At 32.3% G+C, this 23359-nt stretch overlaps 1 protein-coding gene across 2 annotated transcripts; it reads left to right on the forward strand.

The window, feature by feature from the left end:
• Nucleotides 1-24: 24 nt before the first annotated feature.
• Nucleotides 25-21896, forward strand: LOC130897475 (EH domain-binding protein 1). 2 transcript variants are annotated; one of them, XM_057806354.1, is made up of 16 exons: nt 33-177; nt 565-695; nt 5406-5613; nt 8267-8448; nt 10291-10493; nt 10881-11231; nt 12707-12839; nt 13565-13683; nt 13747-14126; nt 15370-15651; nt 16820-16915; nt 19131-19323; nt 19379-19515; nt 20174-20397; nt 20616-20804; nt 21630-21896. In XM_057806354.1, exons 2-16 carry the CDS (start codon nt 592-594, stop codon nt 21706-21708), a joined length of 2880 nt encoding a protein of 959 aa, XP_057662337.1. In that variant the 5' UTR covers nt 33-177; nt 565-591; the 3' UTR covers nt 21709-21896. The 2 variants fall into 2 exon arrangements, with proteins under 2 accessions (XP_057662336.1, XP_057662337.1); XM_057806353.1 differs by having other exon boundaries at nt 25-695.
• The last annotated feature ends 1463 nt before the right edge of the window (nt 21897-23359 follow it).

Consider the following 23359-nt stretch of genomic DNA (forward strand, 5'->3'; position numbering starts at 1 on the left):
GAAATCTGTAGTTATTTTGACAATGACAATTTGAAACAATGACGGAAATGACAGTGAAAGAACTTGGGGAACTTGGCTAATTTGTTTCCGTCATAAGTTATAAATAAATTGTTATTCTGTTGATATTTACTGTAGTTGTTGTGCCAAAATGCGTAATTAAGTGATACATATCGTAAGGTACGTTATTGCATGGTAAAATCAATTCCGAAGCGGCCTGTAACCCTTGTCACTCTATTGAATGACCCTAGTGTCAAAAGAATGATGGAAGGTTAATAGTTTTCAGAGTCAAAGTTCTCCAAATAACGCATTACGCTTCGACTGATTATCGAAATTGGCTTGATGCAATCAAATTTATCATAGGACATAAACATTTGCTAGCAGAATTATTTTAACATAAAGTACGACATGTTATTTATTAAGTTTGATAAGACTGATAACTCCGTCCTGTTTGTTTTGCTCAGCATGCTTGTCCCCTTTATTATTAACAGTTTGCAACCGCATGCCTAGTGTAGAGTTTCCATTATTTAGTGTACTAAGTGCTTCAAAATTATTGTCAACATGCAGTCTTGTACTGGAGTAGATGCCTCAAGTATGGGCTCTGTTTGGAAGAGACTGCAAAGGGTCAACAAAAGAGCCGCCAAGTTTCAATTTACCGTCTCCTACCATCAACTCGCAGTGGAATTTACTCCTAAATGGTAAGATTTATTCAATTAATTAAACTGTCAACTAGTATCATGTAGGGTTTTACAGAATTTAATGAAGGTGAACAACTATAAAATATATTAACATAGAGACAGCCTTCATATGAATGGAAGCAATAATATTTAATTACATATAAACAACAACAATGCCCAGGTACTTATAGTGAACCCAAAAATTGTCATTAAACTTTGTTTTATTCTTATATCTTTACACTTTTATGATGCAAAATTAGTATTGATATTCTATATTATCTCTTCAATTATTCAAATGAACAGCTCTTTATATCACAATTAAAAACTTATCCAATACTCGTTAGTCTAAAAATATGAAAATATATATAAGATAAGTAACAACTGAGATTGCTATTTATTTAACTATTTAGAAGATAAAAATAATGAAAATAATCAAAATCTATTCTTTTATTTGAACTTACAAGACCTTTGTTTAATAAATATAATTCTGCAATTGGAAAAACAAGTACCGGGAATGTCAATTTTATTGATCCACATACTGTATATTCCTTTTCACCATTTGATTGATTTTTTTTAAAATATCCCTTCGATTTCATTACTTCCGTGAGTGTGGGAATTAAAAATATATGATTCAATGTAAATATAAGTGGTAGAATTTCTTTTAATACACTTTGTACCAATTCCATGAGCCTTGGCCTCATCCACCACAATTCTCCAGTCATCACAGTCCAACTCTCGGTGTCTCCACCTCCTCTTCAAACCTGGCTCCCGAAGATCTTCTTCAACATTATCCATTCATCGTTTGCGCAGTCGCCGGTTCTCGCGGTTCTGCCGAGACGCTTTGCTCCTCAGCCATTTGAGTCTAACCCTCTTGACTTCTGTCACCAGGTTGACCAGGTCACTAGTGATCCCAAATACATTTTCGCACTCATAGAGGCCTATTTCGAAAGCCCCCTGGGGAGTATTTTGCTTTGGACTTGTTCTACAAGATTCCTCCTCCACCTGCTCAAATCTTTTCTTCCTATTTACATATTTATTGATAAGGTAATGGGTCAAGAAGATACACAGAAGTTTCTTGATTATTTAAACACACATTCCCTCAAGTTAAAGTTGGTGCCCAGAAAATTTTAATTGAAAAATGTAACAGGAGCCTACTTCAAGTCAAATTTCTTCGCAATAAAGTGATGGTAGCAATAGTTTTGACCGGTCCAGCAATTGGTCAAGCAGTGCTTATTCTTCGCATCCCAATGATTCCAAATGATTTTTAAAAAATTCAATTTTTCTTTAAGTTATCTTCTGCTGTAACAATAAATCACAGTATATTCTTTTGCCACAAGAAAATCAAACTAACATCGTTATTTACTCAGAAAATCTATTCTTTTAAAAAATTCTTTATCGCTATAATAATAACAGAAATTGACGATGTCGTGGGCGACAGAAGTAATGATAAAATTAATAGGTAATTTGAAAAGTAATAGATAAGAAATACAGGAATGTATGAAAAAAATGATAAATTGAATTCAATTGTAAACGTCTCCTGGCAAAAAATAAATTAAACATCTACGTTTTCCACATCCTTATTAAAAGAAAGCTTTTGGAAATATTATATAGTTTGAGTACAATATTCCCAAATAAAAATAAAAACCATTCATATAAATTAGAAATTCAGGATGTGACTAGAGGACAGATGATAATAGTTTTATAAATATACAGGAAGTAGAAGAGAAACATACGGGGAATTATGTGTGTTCATATCAATAGGAAGTTCATTTTTGTTTTGCTTTGCTGACTGTAAAAAAAGACAATGACTTGTTTGATAAATTACGTATTTTTTGGTTATATTCCAACACATTGAACTTGATATTTAACGAGTGGATCGCTAGATATATAAAAACCGCAAAAATGTTTATATTTTAACACAAATAAAAATGCTCGAGCTGTGAATCATTGTAATTTTAAATAGTTAATTTACATATACAGTTACTGGATTTTAAGGTAATATCTCATATTACCTATATTAATATGCATCACGACAATATTATGGCTTGTATACACTGCAACGATAAAACTGCACAGTTCATTTGCATCACAACAATGTTTTGGCCTGTATTCACGGCAACGATAAAATTGAACAAACGAACTGCACAATTCATTTGCGCAGTTTTATTGTTGCCGTGTATACTGGACATAACATCGTCTTGATTAGTTTTACCTTTTTTTAAAACTGAAGTTGAGGGAACGAAAACATTTAGTACCTATACGAACTTCGCAAAAAGATGTCTTAGTCCAAAAAGTATAAATCACAGTAACTTCTTTCGTCTCACAGTGCTAATTGGGACTAAACTACAATCATAAACACCAAAGAAATAATTCACAGTTAAAGAGTAATAAACAAATTAGCTAACTTGTAGCATTCACCACATAATATACGAGGATGGTCCCAGGAGTACGTTGCTCAACAAAGAAAATACAAAAATTTTGAAAAAAAATATATATATTTATCGAAAAAATCTCATTTTAGCATCATATAATTTTCCAAGTGATGTTCAATAAACTCGAAACCCTTTTTATAATAAGAATCTTCAAAATATTTGACCACTAAGCCATTTTTTGAAGTCTGGGAACAGAAAATCATCCGAGGGGGCTAAATCTGGCGAATAGGGTGCGTAAGGTATCAATTCAAACTGTAATTCATTAATTTTGGACATTTCAATAACGGATGTGTGAACTGGTGCATTGTCTGAAACAACACTTTCTTCTCATCCAAATTCATCCGTTTTTGCTTAATTTCTTCGCTCAAACGTTGTAATAAGTTCGCATAATACTCGCCGTTTTTAGTTTCTTAAGATAGTCAGTGCAAATTATCTTCAAAGGTCTCCAAATACTAAACAACGCGGCGTGTTTAAACTTCAAACATATGCTGTTTAGATGAAACTACCGTTATCACTAGGTCAGGCCAGGTACTTCTGGGATCATCCTCGTAAACAAGTAAATAATGGACAATATTAATGTGGGGTCTGTAAGAGTCCGTTTCCACCTTTACTTGAGTATATAAAAGAGAAATTTGTTGAAAGGTATTCTTTTGAAATTTAATGAATGGATTAAGGGATTGGCAAAAACTTTTGAACTTTGAAAAGTCTTCAAAAATTAATCTAATATATTTATACGGCAATAATAATTGTAAAAATTACTAAAGCGCTTCAGTTCCCTCATTCTTATAAACAACAGTTGCCCAATTTCATGTTTTTCTTATGCTTATCTATCTATCTACAAGTATATATCATATACTGGTCCGATTTGTCTAATTTTGGTCTTTAATTATTTGTGGAAGTCCAAAGAAGGTTTAAAAGGTGGAATACATATGAAAATGCTCGAAATTAAATAGAAACAACAATTTTGTTCTTCCTTGATGTTTTATCACAAATTAAATTTCTGAGCGCAACCAACTAATATGTCGATCCATCCTCAATGTAGATCGATACCTCAGATACCGTCTATCTTTATGAGTGATAATCACCGCTACGTGCGCGAGAACTTTTTTTACTTCGGTGATCGTTTGTGATAGTGACATTTCAAGTTATGTGCTCTTTTTTTGTTGATCTTTTGTGTTAGTGACACTAAGTACGCGGGAACTTTTCTCACTTTGATTGATTCCAATTTACGATGCCGTAATCAATAAAATGTGGGAAGAGCTACCTCACGTGCTAACCGCACTAATGACCAGATAGAGACAGATCAAGAAAATAGTCGCATTACCATGTCAGAATTGCGAAGAAACATAAAGGGAAAACACAAAGGAAAGAATGTCTTGATCCCGCGTATACCGATGATTCCAATTGATTTACCATTAGATATTAAACGTTTACAATTTCCGGTACGTCTGGCCTTTGCGATGACCATAAATAAATCGCAAGGCCAGTCGTTGGAAGTTCGCAGAAACAACTTGGAGTTTCCCTGTATCGCGCATGGACAATTATACGTCGCGTATTCGCGCGTCAACAAACTCATTTTTGTTTATTTACGCATCTATTTACAAAACACAACAAAAAATATAGTTTATCAGAAAGCTTTAAATTGATTAAGAGACTATATCATAACTGTGTGTATCAATATCAAATTGAAACCTTATAAATAGCCAGTATTTCACGAAAACTCTGTTTTAAGCAACATCATTTGTGATTAATCGAGAATAATAATAAAACTTCATACATACCGATCTTTTTTTTCATTTGTTTTAATAAAAAAAATAGTAGATTAATGAAGTTTGACCATTTTGTAACTTGTATTAATATTTTTCATTGGTTGGCATTTTTAGACTTAGCTGTATTAAAATTTACCACCATATCATCCGGTGATCAGTTGAAATAATATTTAATTTCAAACAAATCAGATCATAATTGACATCTTCGGATCCCTTACCTTGGAGCACGACATCTTCCAATTTCAAAAATTTCAATTGCGATCGTTTGCGACAGAAAGCGACGTCATCACATCATTTTGCGGTACCGCCTTTTACGATAATGATGACGTGCTCCAAGTTAACTTAACCTAACCTAGCGATTCGGTACAGAGCCGTTATTTCCTACCCATTTTCCAAAATTTGATAGATTTATACTAATTTGGGAATATACTTCATGCTAAATTTCTGATTCTTATGTATATACTAGAGAATTTCATCTGTTATTAACAATTTGACACATTTGCATTAATTAATGTCAATATGTAATGAAGGGAACCACACAAAATACTGGTAGTATGGTCGAGACGATCGAGAAGGGTAACTTCGGTACCTATGGAATGGGAAAGAACTCTGCAAAGCCCTTATAAAGGGTTGGTAGTATGGCCTGTTCCTGAAAATCATCAAGTAGCAGTTACATTATTTAAAGATCCTAGAACAAATGAACTTGAGGATAAAGATTGGTCGTTTATCATTGAAGATGTAAGTACTTCGAACTTTATAAATCCACATTTAGGCATTCCCAATTACTTGCTATTATTTTCTAACATAAATTTTAAAACAACTGAAACTTAAAAGATTCTTGACCAGTACAAATTAGAACTACAAAAAAGAAGAATAAATGATTGATATATTAAGGTAAAAGCACCAATTGTTGACACTTCAACTTCAAAATGTAAAAATAAGGTATTGAGGCACTGTAGGTACTCGAAATTGGCGTCATTCTGCTGATAAGAATATAGTTATTGAGTTACAACTAGTTATAACATGCGATACAAATCATCTAGCTGATATTGAAGCCGAAGACAACTGTAGCAGATACTGTCTTGCATATTGGTGAGGTAATGAGTATAAAGAAGATGGTACGAATATTGGTACACGATACTGGTAAGTTCTGAAGCTCTTCAAAATGGTCATCCACATGCTCAAAGTACACTGTCAAGTCCTTTCAAGAACTCTTTACTTTGGCCGTCACCAACAGTCGAAACAACGGCAGCAGAAAAAGTACCAAGCGTTGTAACATCGTATAGTTTTTCACGACAGAAAAAGATGGAAGCGGAAGCTACCAAGATTGAAAAATCTGGAACGTATTAAGAAGAAAGAAGAAAGGGCCCAACAACTCCAGAAAAAAGAGACGATACAAAAAAAATAAAAGAGATGAAGCGCTAGAAACAAGAAATGAAGAAGAAAAAAGAAGGACTAAAAGTTAACAAGTCGCGGCCGATCAAGAAAAGTAGAGGGAGCGTAGGTTACTCATCACCATCAGATAGTTCAAGTTTTAATTCGAGGACGATGCAGGTCTGAAAGGAATCGCAGAAAGAAGATGAGCCGATACCATTACGAGCAGGGAGCAGCAAACAAAGCGTACCTTCAAACATTATATTCGACCAGGCAAAATAAAGTATACAGCTCTGTGTTGCTGAGAAAACCACCACCCTGGAAGAAATAGAACGTTGTGTCGTGACGAGGAAGAAGTTGGACTAATTAATGAAGGAGACATGATTGTGGCTGTGTTGCCTAACACAAAACGTAAACCGGAATGTGTTTGCTTGGTTGCCAAATTTGATTTTGGAGATAAAGCTGAAGTAACACCACTTCTTCCCTGCAACACTTTGAGGAAGGTTTTTAAGCCTTCGAGCAAAGGGAATCGTCTCCTATCGGTCAGCAACGTACAATACAAACTGTCCAAACCCAGATATTACAGAGGCGATCCTTATAAATTTGTGTTCCCTATTTCTGTGTCTGTTCCTCTTCAATTTAATTTAATTAGGTAGGAATGCTAAAAATTCACTTACCTTCCTTTCTGAACCCTTCTTGAAATATATTTTAACATGTTCTGAATATATTTTGTTCATTTAGGCATTTAGGAAAGCGAAGGGTCAATATTTAAATTGGTGTCAACGTTAGGAACTGCACAATTTATAATAATTACTTGAAAGTTTTATTTTCTTGAACACTTTCGTAGAAAGCGAAAGTGAATGATTTGTCTTTCTTATAGTGTCAACATTTGGTGCTTTTACATTAATGGTTTTCATATAAAAGCTGCTTAAAATTGAACTATACAATAGGGTCCTTGCTCCGTAATTTGGGTATTTAACATCTTTAAAAATTAATATATCACTTCTTATTTATGAACTCAGGTTGAATTATATTATAACTTGAAATATTATAAATCGCAAATATAAATTGATGATCATTTGAGTAATAACACGTAACAGAAAACATGTTTCTATTAGTTACTGCGGTTGTGACGTAGAAAGTAAGTAAATACTGAAACGTGGTCGCCGCGTGTCGCCTTTCAAACGCCATTCTGTTATTGTGAGTGGAGATAATTAGTTGTTTGGTGCGATTTGTGTTCTTGTAAGAGTTTCAAATACTCTTCTAATTGAAATGATGTCCGAAATAGGATTTATCGAAGCAAGATCGGACAATCTATCTAAGGTAGATGCATTCATGTTTGCTACCTTCTTTGCTGCTTTGCAGCAGTTTTTTTACATTTTTTTTTTGCATTGAAATGGTCTTCACTTTGGTTTGACGCTCGTATAATCCCTTCCCTTTCGAAGGACTTTCACGAAAACTTTATTTGGTGTTTTTATACTAGTGTTTGTACATTCTGGTACAATACATCAACGATACGTCATCTTGTATTCTTCAAAATTGAATACACAGCCGTGCGAGTGTTTTTTTTTTAAAGAATCCCGACAACTTTGTTCAAACTATATTTATTTCTAACCTCACTTAAGTCTGTTTACTTACTTTCTACGTCATACAACGTCACAGTCCCTCATGTGATAACAAATGCGTTTTGGCGCGTTATTTCGGGATTTAAATTTATTTATTTTTATACGATATATTAAACTTTGTTAAGGTATGCAGGTACCCTATTTGCTATATAAAAATCTGATCCTTGCTCGTTACATTTCACAATAAATTTGTCTGTGATGACAAAACAGCAGATACTACGTCACCATTATCTGACGACTTGATCAGTGATTATTTCTAAATGCAGAATATTCCTTACTCGTTCAGTTTAAGTCTGAGACAAATTTGAATTAATGAAAAAGTAAGCGAAGGAATTGTTAATATGCTTATAAGTTTTGTTGGTGATTATTGATGATTGTTTATTTGATTGAAGGTGCCTCTAGCGGGGAAGAGGAGACAACTTGCCATAGCGCATGTCAACATGCGAAAATATGCAAGTATAGAATCAACGCAAACTGAACTTCAGATAAATTTCAAACCGACTACCAAAAAAATTTCCAGTGCCAAATTAGACTGTACTCTATCATGCGTGTTCCTTAGAGAAGGAAAAGCAACGTATGTTTCATCACTTTTTGTTTATTTAAATATTTTTCACTAGCATTGTATCATCTATCACCTCCAATCTCATATTATGTGGTCTAATCAAGTCATTTATGTTTTTTTTTCATTTATAAAGTGGGAGTTGTCTGCGTTTGACTTTTTATTAGTACGATCAGCATATTTTTCAATACACTCTTTTTATTGTCTCATGTTTTTCTCTGAGTTTATGCAGCTTCTAAAAATCCTTGTTTGTTTCCATACCATACAACCATAATGACTTATGGTTGTATTCTCCCTTACATGATTTAAATGATTCATTTTGTGAAACAGGGTCTAAATAAAACTTTCAAAGCACTCAACACAACCCATATCGTTTCAAAAACTGCATCTCAAAACTCATATATGTAGATGTAGATGGTTTGAGGAGTCGTTTTGGTCACTCTGCATCGATACCTAGAAGATATTTTGTACAAGACTACACCTCATTATTCTATTTCCACAATGCGCCGACTCCTCCCATAGGAAGATATATTTTGGGGGTTCTTACCTCCCATTTCTCAAGGTGTTAGTACTACTCCTTTTACTTAAGCCTTTTAGCGAAATGGGCGGGATATTCGTAGAGTAAAAGCTCTGTTGTTCCTATGTCCAGTTGTCGTCCTCTGATTTATGGTCTTAAGGTGGTATTTGACGAAGCAGAAGACCTACCACCAGTTTAATATCATTTCTGTTCATCACAGCATGCTCTGCTCTTCAGACTTTTTAGCTGATAGTTACGATTTTTTTGGATTGTCTTAAGCCTGGAGTGTTTCTCCAGTAAAACTTCATCTGATTCTTCAGCCTTCCATTCAGTTCGTTATTGATGTGGCCACAGTAGGGCTCTGGTCCTTGGAATGTAGTGGTTGTTTCTTTTTTGCTTCCTCATTGCCTGGCATATCCTAGTGACTTATTAACCACATTAGGGTTACTTTGTTTTTGTTAGCAAGTGCTTTTAGAGTTTGTTTACACTTCCATGCTGGTTTGGAAGTACTTTCAGGCCCTTTAAGGCCGCTTGGGTATCTGAGAGAAAGTGAAGGTACTTTTTAACATTTTTGGAACGCATTCGTTATTACTAGCAACTCTCCATCCAGCTCCTTCGAACCGTCTCTTACCGGAGATATATATTTCGAGCTAAAGGAAAATTTTTATTGATCCATGATTAGTAGGCGTTAATTACCACTTCTGTTAGGATATCATCTTTGTCCATTTGGCCCATTGGTTTGTAACTGCTTTCTAGTTTGTGAAGTAGCCAGTGGACGTCACTTTTTTGACTATAAGGTGAAGAAGAGGCAGATTTAGTAGCTGGTGTGGAGCAGAATGTCCTGTAATACCCAGATAGATCAGCCTTTCAATTTAGTTCAGCCTTTTTTTAAGCTGTTTGTTCAGATTTTCCAATGTGATCATGTTTGATGACTGGTATAAGCACTAAAGCATTTTAGGATTCAGTGACTGTTGAAATTATCTTGTCTAGGTGATTGTTGCAAGTAAGTGCTCCATCCAGGATGGTTAGATCTTTTGCTTGATTGGAAAGTATTAATTTAGTTCCATTAGGTACCGTCTTTCTCCTTATAAATGTTGTTTTATTGAGAATTGCTCTTCATCACTCCAGTTTGCATCCGGGCAGAGATTATGTCTTCATTCCTTGCCTCTCACTACCACTACTAGATCATCCGAACTGTAAATCCAGCGCTGCTAAGTCTAGTGAGTATTTTGTCCACTACCAATGACCACAGAGGAATAACCGGACTCCTCCCTTTGTTCCATTTTCATTCCACCTTCTTCTAACAAAGTTTGTCATTACATTATATTTCAATATTGTAGGGATGAAGATATGCAGTCTATGGCTTCTTTAATGTCTGTAAATAACAACAGTGATGATATTGCTGCTTTAGAAGACATTGAAGATGAAGATTTTTCGACAAGCGATAATGCTATGAAGAATAGCATACATGAGGTTACACAACATCTTCAACTGATGACGAACAGTTTATCTGGATCAGATTTTGCAAGTACTCCAATTAGTGGTAAGTATGAAACTGTAGATATTGAGGAATTGATTTATTTATGAATATTTAACTGATTTTTTTATCTACCCTGAATTGAGCTTTCAACAACACAGTAACCCTTTTCCTGAGTTATTGAAAATAATGTATCCTTATGTGGCTGCTTACTTCGGATAACACTTGTTGTAGAATAAGTTCTAGTACAGTAAGCTTCTTGTTCTTTTCTTCTGTTTTTTATTGAAATAATTTTCATTTATTTCCCTCGCCGATTCAAATATTTTTTCGCTCTAAATTTTACTGAACAAATCCGCAGAAGAATCAAAATATTGATATTCAATAATTTTCTTGAAAATCAACAGTAAGATAACTTTTCGCTTGAACTTGAATATTTTTTTTGTTTGATTTTAGTTGCAAGTATTGTCTTAGACGACAAAACACCTACGGCTGAAACATTTTCACCTTCTAACGAAATAGGTAAACCAGCTCGACCACTTTCAGTACCACCCCCGAAAGAAAGCGATTTCGTTGTGAATGAAAAAGATATATACTCGGAACAGTGTACAGAAACTTTGGATAATCTGGAATTGATTGCCGAAGAAGGAGACCCGAGTGATCCTGTTCTAAAATCGACAGTGGAAAATGAGAAACCAAAAATAGTAGACGTTGACATGAAGAAGAACGTTAATTTGCATTTGCAATTGTTAGAATTGAAAGAACAAATCGAAACGCCTAAAAATCAACAAAAACTTAGTACCCCAGGTAATACATTCATTTTTCGTTAAGATGAATTGTAAGTATTTGTTAACTTTACATTTTTCAGTATCTTTTAACAAATATTTTTAACCCAATCTCAGTATATCCTCTTTTTAAAGAATTGTTTATATAGGACAGACATCCAATATCCAGGAAAATAGAATAAAAAGTCAACAATGCAAAAAAAATTACAAATCAAGAAATAGCAAACACATTCGATTATAAAAGTTTGGAAATTCTCGAAACAGTATCAAATATAAAGGAACAAGGATCTTTCAAAATACAACAAGGATTAAGACAAGGCGACCCCCTATCAACGGTACTATTTAATCTAGCTTTGGAAGGCATAATAAGAAGAAGTAGTATCAACAGAAAGAGCATGATATTTAACAAAAGTCATCAATGCTTAGTTTATGCTGATGATGTGACGTGGAAGAAGTAGAAGAAAGCTTGAAGAAACCACAAAACAACTAATAACACCAGCAGAAGAAGAGATAGGCCTACACTTCAATAATTACAAAACGAAGTTTACTGAAATTAAGAATAAATGTGGAAGCAAAAAAGAAAACAATTTCGAGGTACATAAACATGATGGGACGTTAATAGAATTTGAGGAAGTAAAAAAATTTAACGTATTTGGATGTACTACTAGGTAATAAATGCCAAGAAGAAAAGAGAATCGAATGAAGAATTACCAAAAATAACAGTGTTAGAAGAATATTAATATCTAAAGAAGTGTCCAGATCTACGAAAGAAATTATAAGACAATCTTGAGACCATCCTGGCATACGCATGTGAAACTGCACAGAAATTATAAATCTGGGAGAGAAAAGAATTTTTGGAGGAAAGCAGACAAAATTAGGACGGGAGAGAAGATCAAACCATGAAATTTACCCACTTTTCAATGAGGCACCAATTATATTATAAAGACATAAAGGCTACATCCAGAACTATATATTAAAAACAAAACTGGGACTAATATATGGAAATCCGGTTTGGTTGCAGCCCCCAACTGAATTCCCAGTATTCCCAGTTGTTGGGTGTCAAGTTAAATCTGTTTGTGATGTACAGGTTGAATCCTTTGGCTGTGGTGGAAACTCTAACCTGGCAGATGTAAAACTGCGGGATAAAAATAAAATAAGGAAGGAAACGGGAACACAGATGGAAATTACTGAAGAAGGAATGAGTAGATAAAACAGATTTGCATCTTGTATTGTATCTATTGATCCCAAATACATCAAATTCTAGCCTATAAAAATGGTAATTAGGAAACAAAGAGCAGATGAAAAATTGCAATATGTAATATACAAATTTGAAAAAACAAAAATTGATACTGCCAGAATATTTGTAATGCGAGCTTTTTCAAAAAAGCAACAGTGACTTCTATGAACTATCCTAATGTATATTTATAATATAATAATTTCAAAATGTACTGTAGCTTTTGTCGTTCTAATTTAAAAAAATTATTAATCGATCCATAGGTCAAGATTTATTGGAATGGTGTAAGGAGATGACAAAAAATTACACAGGTGTTAAAGTGACAAATTTGACTACGAGTTGGAGAAACGGAATGGCATTTTGTGCTTTGATACATCACTTTGAACCAGATTTAATGTAAGTATTTCCAGTGACGGATTCAGGCTTCTGCCCTAGGCCCCCTTCGATGCACCGCCTTTTTTCATAAAATGTTTAGATATAGTAAAGAAATTGTCAAGTTCTTGTAAAGTAGAAAAGGAGTCGATTGCTTCTGTTATATGGATTCAACTACACAAGATCATAATTAAATTCAATGAATTGACGGTACAACGAACATAATCTGCTAAAGGATTAATTGTTTTGATTCTTGTCTGTATATATTGCTCGCCTTATCATACAATTGACCACGACAGTTCATTATATATATATCAAAATCGTTATGTTCTAGATATTCCAACAAAAAATTTGAGAAGTTAGGTTAGGTTAGAAAAGCATCTTAAATTTGAGAAGTTATTAAAATTTGGTAATTTCTAAACGCTTTATCCAATAACTTTACTTATAAAAACTATTTTCTAAAATAGAAAAAATTTATACCAACTAAAAAACGTTTCTTGGTGCAAATTTTTTTCAAGGTAACTGTTTTTTCAGTTTATATTGTTATATATGATATATTGTATATAAATGATTATCTTCACTTATTCCGTCTCTAAAATTCTGGTATTATAAAAATTTTACAGTCCTTCAAATTATTCATCACTGAGCACTTCACAATTATTCCGATTGTTATTTTCTCATTTAGCAACAGTTTAATAAATTTGAATCGAAAAATTTATTCGGTTTTAAATATTTTTTAATACTTCCAGTGATTTTGATTCATTATCACCACATGATGTTAAAGGAAATTGTAAGACAGCGTTTGACGCCGGAGATAAACTCGGTATACCAAGAGTGATTGAACCAACAGATATGCATATGTTGGCGGGTAGGCGTATATCTTTTGATTGCAATTTATAGTTTTATCCAAAATTTTTTTTATTTATTTCAGTTCCTGATAAACTGGCTGTTATGACATACCTCCATCAACTTCGTGCTCACTTTACAGGACATCAGTTAGAAGTGCAACAAATCGGCAAAACTGCAGAAGAATCCAATTACGTTATAGGGAAGTTCAATACTGACAAAGATACAGATATCACTAAGCAAGTTTTTGGTCAAGAAATAATGAATCTTCGAAAATCTAAACAATTTAAAAAACAGGATAATAGTAAAGAAGTGGAAATGAATCTTGCCAATAAGATAGATCAAAAAGGGGATGCTTCAAAATTGAGATTACCTTTAAAAATGACTACTGAGCCGGAACCTGTTAAAGAAAATAAACAAAAATCTCCTACTATCGTCAAGGATGTTAAAAATATTATTAATAAGGTACTGCTACCTTCCTTCTAGTGTTGGTATTTACTTCTTTCACTTTTATTTAGGTCGTTTGTCTTAGTTTCCCTTTTATTTTAACCTTTCCTTTCCCACATAAACTGAGTATTTCTACATCTGTTAGGCTTAGGTTTACATTCAAACAACCATTGTTTCTAATATAACTCACATTTATTGTAAATAATTTCATTTAGCGTTAATTTGATTGAAAAATATTATAAATCAAATTATGGAAGTTTGAAAATTTCAATATAACCAATTGCGACTTTTAGTGAGGTTTTCTATAATTATTAAAGGGCCGACCAAAGAAAATTTAGCGGGTAGCAGCAGTTCTATTTTGAAAATCATGTGCTCAACTTTAGACATGGTCCGCATCACGGAACATTTGTTAGTAGCATGCTAGTAAAGCCTTACTGGATCGACTATAGGAGGGCCTCGCAGTGAAAAAGTTAAAGAACAAACACTTTTCAGCTTATTTCAAACTAACTAAAGAAGAAATTTAATTCGTTCCATTTTGAATTAGTAGAAAATGCTTTATTTTATATTTGTATATTTATGAACTATTTTGTAATCCCTAGAAAGCTACTAGCATTCAATTACTATCTGTGAATAATTTGCTAGCGCGCTGGTGTCCCGTATCAGACCGATATTAATAATGATAGAACCTTTGGCGATAGAACCTAATGTCGTTAAAGACGGTAATGAAGAGGAAGGAAGTTGAAATTCTGCAGCAGAGAAACGATGAAGAAAAAGATGAAGAAGAGAATTGAAATTAGAAATTTTTATTAATTTTGACAATAATAAATCCATTAAATGACTCGTTTGATAAAAACATTAATAAAAAATGTATTTCTTCTATTAAATAAATTGACGAAGAATCCAATCTAAAAGTTGATTAAAACCTTAATATAACGAGTTTTTGATCGCGACTACCAGTTGACCTTAGATAATTCTCTGACCGCTCGCTCTAAGCCATCTATCTCAGAAAGAGTTCAAGGTATAAAAAAATGTTAAATACAAAAGTTGTAGAGAATTAAATTCTCTACAATATTGATAAGGAATACAAATAGCGTACAATCCATAAAAAGCGAGATATTTACAAAAAATGTGAAAAAAAGTCTATTTTTGTTACTTTTGACCCCTGGCTTTAAAACTTGTGACCATCCAGTTATATGTGAATTTTGAGAATATTTTTAGGATGCCAAAATAGTTTAAATATTCATTTTGTGTTTTATCAAAGGTGATTCCATCTCCTGTTAAAGATAAACAGGAGATGAAGAAAGAAGAAAAGAAACAAGAAGAGAAAAAGGAAGAATCGAAGAAACCCATACTAATGACGAGAAGGGAATTAACTGATCCCTTCGGTTCTGACGACGAAGATACCTCCCCGGTACAAAACTGTGTTACAGATAGTAAAATTGTAGAAGCAAATGGTGATATTAACAATAAATTAGATGTAGGTGATAACAGAGATAGCGATAAAAAGGACGATCTGTTTACAGATTTGCCAAAACCAAATCCAGTAAGTGACTACTTTTTTGTTACTTTTATGCTACAGTACATGCTTATTAATTATTTATTGTCAATATCAAGTTCATTTTCAATTTTGTATGCTAATTTTTTATTACTTCCATTTATTTTGGTTCGTGGCTGCTTCACGTCATTTCTTCTTAGATCTTCTCTACATGCTTCTGTCCATTTTTTCCGTGGACGCTTTCTTTTCAGTTTCGCTCCATCTCTCCTTAATAAGGATCTTTCCACCCAACTATCTTCGTTCTTTCTGTCTATCTGCTCCATCCAACGTAGTCTTTTCGTTCTGAGCACATATCCCATCACTGCGTTCGTTTTTTTTCTTCCACTAGTTTCGTTCCTGCTCTACTCCGAAAATTCTTAGTAACTTTCCCTCCAATATGTTTATTTTGTTTTCTTCTTTTTTATTCATGATCGAACACTTGCTGCCATACGGCACTGTTGGTTGTATAATTGTCTTGTAAATGCTCAATTTGACGGCTCTTGAAATATCTTTTGATTTAAATAGTCCTCCTAGGGCTCAAAACGTTTTGTTTTTTGTGAATATTTTGTTGATTTTCCTGGCTTTGCCTCCTTCTTTTGTCACTGTCATTCTCAAGTATTTGAACTCCTGGACTTTATCGAATTTATACTCCCAGTTTTGTTTTGTCACTTTTAATTGGTTTTTAAATTCGTTCAATTTATGTACTGGAAGTAGTACTACAGTCCTTGGAGTAAATGCATTTAATTCATTCGATTTATGTACTGGAAGTAGTGCTACAGTACTTGGAGTACATTTATTTACTTTGCGTAATTAAAATACTTAAAAAAATAGTTACTTTGTATTGGGTACTTGAATTGTTAGTTTGAAGTAAAGTTACTTATTGCTCCAAATAATTTTTTTAAAAGTACTTGTACTCATTACTCGGGGAAAATAATTTATAAGGCTATTTGCACTGGTTACTGGGAGTATTTTTTTTGGTACTTATGACAACAACTCTGTTTTACATCAATAAAAAATCTACCGACTTATTATCAGTTTTTTATAATTGAAAATTTAATATATGCGTACGTCAAAGATCTAAAAGGGCATACACATGAAAAGTTGATATGATTTTAAAATTTATATATTTGGTGTAAAGGTTTGGCTTGCAATTAAAAATATTTTGACGCGTCTACAGCAAATACTCATGAGGCATTCAGAACAAAGAGAAAGGGCTCGGATTTTGCTTGAGAAAGTGAATAAAGAAGGATCAAATCCAACTTCACCTTCAAGGGTATGTATATAAAATAAAAAACTATCATCAAAGGAATTACTATTTTCGGTATTGGATAGTTGTGTGATTTTGTAGAATTTTTTTTAGAAATGACATGAAATTATTTTTACTTTTGTACTAATAGACCAGGGGAGAAGCTTTTAGAAATTATAAGTGGAAAAAAATTATAGGGGGATTAAACACATTGGAAAAGGAGGAGAATATAATAAAAATGAAAGGAAAAATAATTTAGTGGGGATTTGAGGGAGGAAAGAGGTAGGGATGAGTTTTAAGGGTAAAAACGGTTTATTCCGTTTCCAGGCAAAACTATAAGTCCAATGGAAAATAGTTAAATAATAAAGTTGTAGGTAATAAGAAGATTTACAACTTTTGTATCCACACTTTTTTCACATAACCTCAAAAATCTTGTGAAAAATTGTAGTAACCAAGTTTTGGTTTTTTATTTTTTATATTTGACAAAAAACACTTTTTTTTCATTAAATTTGATGAAAACTTACTTTTTTATGTCCCAAATACATTGTAATTTATTCGATTTGAAATATATATTTTTTAACCTTATTTTGACTTAATATCAAAAAAGCTACCTAATTTTCAATAAAAAATTCTTCCGTCAAAATATCAACTTTTTTAAAAAGTCGATGAATTTTTATTCGTTGAAATCTACTTTCTGATGCTATAAATAAAATATCACCATCGCCATGGTAAATTTTCTCAAAAAGGCAAAAATTGCATTCGATCGATGATTTGAAATATTTATTTTTTCATTGTGTTTTTTGTGCGTTGAAATCTCTACTCTCTGATCGTGTAAAAAGAATATCATCATCACCATGGTAAATTTTCTCACGAAAGGCAAAAAAATCACATCCAAAATTTTTTTAAATAATTTGTAAAATTTTCAGATATTTATTAAAATTTTACACTTTAGTTACTTATGTTTATCGGTGTAACTCACATTTTTCATATTATTAAAGTATTAAATTTTAATAAACAATCAAAAATTGTACAAATGACTTTTTTTCGTTTTTTCTTGCCTTTGCTGAGAAAATTTACCATGGCGATGGTTACACCATCAAACAATAGAGATTTCAAGGAACAAAAAACTCAACGACTTTTTAATAAAATCTAATATTTTGATGGGAGAATTTGCGATTGGAAATACAGTATATATAGAACATAAAAAGGTAAGTTTCCATCAAATTTCGTGACAACAAATGTTTTTTCTAAAAAGATAAAAATAAAAAGTGTAGATACAAAAGTTGTAGATCTCTTTATTACCTACAACTTTACTATATAAATATATTCCAGAAAACGAAATAAACCGTTTATTACCCTTAAAAAAATCACCCCCTTTTCCTTTGTTATTATATTATCCTCCTTTCCGAATGGGTTTCATGGTTTATTTGTTTCAAAAATTGTCGACTCCGATCTACAATTATTTTTTCAGTTGTAATAAAATATTCGAAAATAGTAATTCTTTAAATTTTTTTGATAATCGTTCCATTTTAAATAAATGTAATGTCTTAAAAATAATACACGGTGAATAAATTTATAGCTGAGCTTTTAAATATTCCCAGTTCCATGGAGAATCGTTCAGTCTCATTATTTCCTGTGCGAAAAAGCTGCGTGGAGTAGATGTAAAAAAATGCAATATGGGTAATTAGTCCTTGGTACTATTCTTTACACTTCTTTCCATCAATCTAGGCTTTTAAAAGACTAAAAAAAAAAGGAATTTGGCATAGTGTTAAATAGCAATTAATATACATTTTCTAGTCTGTCAAACTATTTATCTGTCCTATGAATACAGTTCACTATAGCGCAGTTCACCATCTTTCAGTAATTCTTTAAAAGAATTGTAAGACAAATATATGGTGCTATGGTGACCGCTAGATGGCGCTCGTGTCACAAGGACAAAAGAATGTAACCCGTGAACCCCAAGAATAAATCGATGGAGTGAACATTTGAAGTTTTAAAGAGTTTTAAATCTGAGCTGATTTTACTTTTCCTTATTGCATTAGAGCATAGATGATTTACAAATTATTTTTATTGATCTGAAGGCATTTGTTGGTTCCTTTTTTAATTTATGTGTCAGATACCATCACAGAAATTAAAATTGGAAATTATTAATAATATTTTATTGTTTTGTTACTATTTTAAACTAGATCATAAAACATCTTAGTTAGATGTGTATATAACTAAACTTGAATCTATCCTTTAGTCTGAAGAAGATAGGCAAGCAATCCTTCGCGAAAGGGCGAAGAAACTCATTGCCGAAGCAAGAAGAGGATCTGGTTCCACTATGGAAATAATCAAAATTAGTCCAGATTCTTTAAGAACGTACGTAGAAACCGATGAAAAAATAAAAAAATTGGATAACGATATCCAAATATTAGAACGACAGAATAGTACAGGTAAATTAATTTGAAACGATAATGTTGTCGTTAATTAAATTCTCATGTTTTTCAGGTTCTGAAAAGAACGGTAATATATACTCAAGTAATGTAAATAATTTAGAGGATTCCTCTGTGAAATCTAGTCCAATCGAAAACGGCAAAGAGAGAATTACTCCTGATAGGTTACCAGATGCATTAGGTTTGAAAGAGGTACGTCTTGAATTATCACTTACATATGATAGAATCCTAAGAATTATATCGGTCACAACTTCAATACAAGGAAAGGATGTTCTGTTATTTGCTTTCTGTTGAATCTATCTCCACGTGGTGTATGGTTATGTTGAAGGATAACGCTGTACGTTTTATGCCCTCCAATCAGGAATATAAGATGGAAAATAACGACATCTTCTAGATCACTAACTATATAATTATTAGGTCCAAAAAAATTGCTTGAAGTTGCAAAGGATAGATATTCTAGGGTCCTCCTCGATTTCACAGGATCGACAGCAGTTGAATTGTTCCAAGCTTGGCAAGGTGATTGGTAATTTTATTCCCTTGAGTCCTTTATGTCCATGGAAAAAACCATTTTATATACATCAACAAAGATAAATGATTGGCATAGAACAATAGGGAATAAGAAAAAAAAAAGAAGGCCAAAGAAAATATGGGACGCGGAGGGGATTGAAGACTTATGATAGAGAGGAATTTGGGACTGGAAAACGAAAACGTAAAATAGGAAAAAGTAGAAGGGACTCACTTCCATTTTATGGGCCTAAAAGGCTTGCATGAAGCACCTGTATACATCATTTATTTATTTGAAACTTGTGAGCTATCGATTTAATAATTTTTATTGAATTTATTTTTATAGATGGGTATAGATGTACATTCGTGGATAGATAAAGAAATGGAAGACCTCGAAAGAGAACAAAGAGCTATAGATGAACAAGCTGCCATTTTGGAAAAACAACTCCGAGACGTAATGGAATCGAGGGAAAATAACGTCGAAGAGGAAGAAGCGCTCATGGCAAAATGGTTTATGTTTGTCAATAAAAAGAACGCTTTGCTAAGGCGGCAGATGCAACTTAATATTTTGTAAGTGGGGTTTTTCACCTCTACATTTCCATACAAAAAACATTTTTTTTATTGTATTTTCTCCATATCATCAGACTTGTTAATTTGAAATTTTTGTTAGAAACTTAAAAGTTTTGAGTTGTCCAAAAACATTTTAAATGAAAAAATGGAATTTTCAGTCCTTATTCTTTATTTATACTTGGTTCTGAAGCTTCTCTTAATTGTTTGACTCGTTTTAGAGAAAAAGAAGCCGATCTTGAAACGAGGTATAAGATGTTAAATGAAGAACTACAAAAAATTGCGTCGATTGAAGATTGGAGGAAAACCGAAGAGCAACGTAACAGAGAACAAGTTTTACTTGACGAATTAGTTCAAATAGTTAACAAGAGGGATGAACTAGTGCATCATTTAGATAGTCAAGAAAAAGCGTAAGTATTTTAATTCAAGACAAAATGGAAAATTTGGTCTGATTTTTGTCAATTTATTCACCCTGTTAAATATTTCTGTATTGTTTGTTTTCTACTTCTGTCAGTTTCGTCACCTATTCCTAATTTATAATGTCAACAAAAAAAATGAGAAACGAGTTTCGACACGATAAAAATCTGTGTTTACATGTATATCCCGATCAATTAATATAAACGTATCAACTGTACCATCGACAAAATAATCCCAAGGTAAAATAAGGTCGTTTATAGCGTCAACTTTACTGTCAGCGAAAATTGTTCGTGATCCAGCATTAGAAAAAATGAAAGTTAGGGATCCTCAACCAAAAAAGGATGTTTCAATAGTCCGGGGGAAAGACAAAGCGTCTTTACGCTTATTTTAAAGCACCTGATGGTAGGTGTAGTGGAGGATTTCAACCATCTGAAACAATAGATTTAAGTTGTGACAGTTATTGCATAACATTAAAATCGTTGGAGAAGCAGATACTACTGCAGCAGAACGATATCCAGAAGAATTTGCAAACCTAGTAGCTGATGGAGGATACAAAACTGATCAAGTTGGATACTCTGGATTTAAAAAATCAAAACAAAGACTATCTACTAGGGTTTTGGAGTGCAAATAAGAAAGCGTTGGTTACAAGCGTTATTTTTTATGACTGTTTCTGTTCTGCTTTCCAATCCAGTCCAATTTCTAATGTTTCATAGCTACGATAACTTTTTAAGACATATCTATCTTCTACCCTCAATGTCTCACCAAATAATTGATCTTTCTTGTTTTTTTATATTAATTTTTGATTATTAATTTTTCAGAATTGAGGATGACGAGATAATCGAAAAGGATCTATCCCACATCGAGTTACCAGCAAAACAAAACTGTGTGATATCCTAATTTACCTTTGTATACTAATTAATTTCAGGGAAAGCATAAAGAATAGGAAGATGTTTGGTATGATTTAAATTTTTTGTTTATATGAAAAGGAATCATTGGTGCTTCATGTGATATAATATTAATTTTCTTTTTAAATATTTTTGTGGGATGGTTTTCGAATGAGTCTAATAAATAAAATTAATACACAATTTATATCTAAATATTTTCAAACTAGGATCATTTCGAGAAACAATTGCGGTTTTTTATTTTTTTAAATTGTACCAGACATTGAATATAGCTGATGGGATAAAATTCTCCGTTATGATAGTTCTGTTATATGTAATCTGAAAAGGATATTGTCCGGTTTTTAGCAGGATTTAGCAAGAGTGTTTTAAAACACATATTTTTGTAGATAAACTGATAAGGAACTACTGATATTTTCAAGACATGCCTTAATAATTATTTTGTGGTTAGTGTTACATGCTCATTATGGTTTTTTTATGGCGTTATTTTTTCTTAAATATATCGAAAATATTGTTGGAAATGATGAAAAAAAATCTTGTGAAAGCCATAGCTCTTAATATTAATATTAAGATATCCCGCTTGATAAATTTCAATTTCCCCTATGATTTACATGGAAAAACTTTATTTCCATCAAACTAATTTGTATTATTGTAAAAAGTGAGTATTAAAAATTTGAAAAAAACATTTTTTTAATGGTAAAACTATGTTTAAATTGAAAGTACTTAAAATTGATATTAAGAGCTCAAACTTTGTTAGAATTTTTTTTCTATATGTAGATTAATATTTGGCTTGAGCCCCGAAAAAAAATTTGTTTTCAGAAACGAATTCCCCTACTACCTTCGTTTAGTCATATATATATATATATATATATATATATATATATATATATATATATATATATATATATATATATATATATATATATATTATATATATATATATGAGGGAGAGAGAGATTTATGATAATTTAAATAATGTGATGTAATTATTTATTTATACATTTATTTTGCCATGGCTTAGATGTAAATTCATAGCAATGGAGTTAATAAAGGAAAAAAATGACTGTAAATAAGAGCCATCCACTCCAGTAATTCAATACAATTATAAATTTTCTATAATGTTCAACATTTGATAAAATTGTTTAAAAATTTCGAGGAAAGTTTATTTAATAAGTAACTCGCTACATGATTATTACAATTTTTTCAGAAACTTTGCATAATAATAGTTTGAAGCAAGCCGATTAAAAGTCTCAATGGACACGAAACTCAAAAACTACCCTTGGAGAGTTCAAATACCATAAGAAGAGGGATTTCGGTCAGTTTTTCTAAAACTACCCCTGAAGAGTCCAAGGGTACCATAAGAGGAGAGGTTTGAACAAGTTTTTATGAAACTTGGCAAAAAAATAGTTAAAAAAACTGATCAATATTCTGGATGAACACGAAACCCCAAAACTACCCCTGGAGAGTACAAATACCGTAAAGAGCGGGCTTTCCGTTAGTTTTCCTGAAATTTAGCACAATGATAGTTCAAAGAAAGCTGATTAATACTCTCAATAGGCACGAACCTCCAAAACTACCCCTGAAGAGTCCAAGGGTACCATAAGAGAAGGGGTTTGGACAAATTTTTATGAAACTTTTCATAATAATGG

This window comes from Diorhabda carinulata, chromosome 8, assembly GCF_026250575.1.
Source record: "Diorhabda carinulata isolate Delta chromosome 8, icDioCari1.1, whole genome shotgun sequence".
Lineage (NCBI taxonomy): Eukaryota > Metazoa > Arthropoda > Insecta > Coleoptera > Chrysomelidae > Diorhabda > Diorhabda carinulata.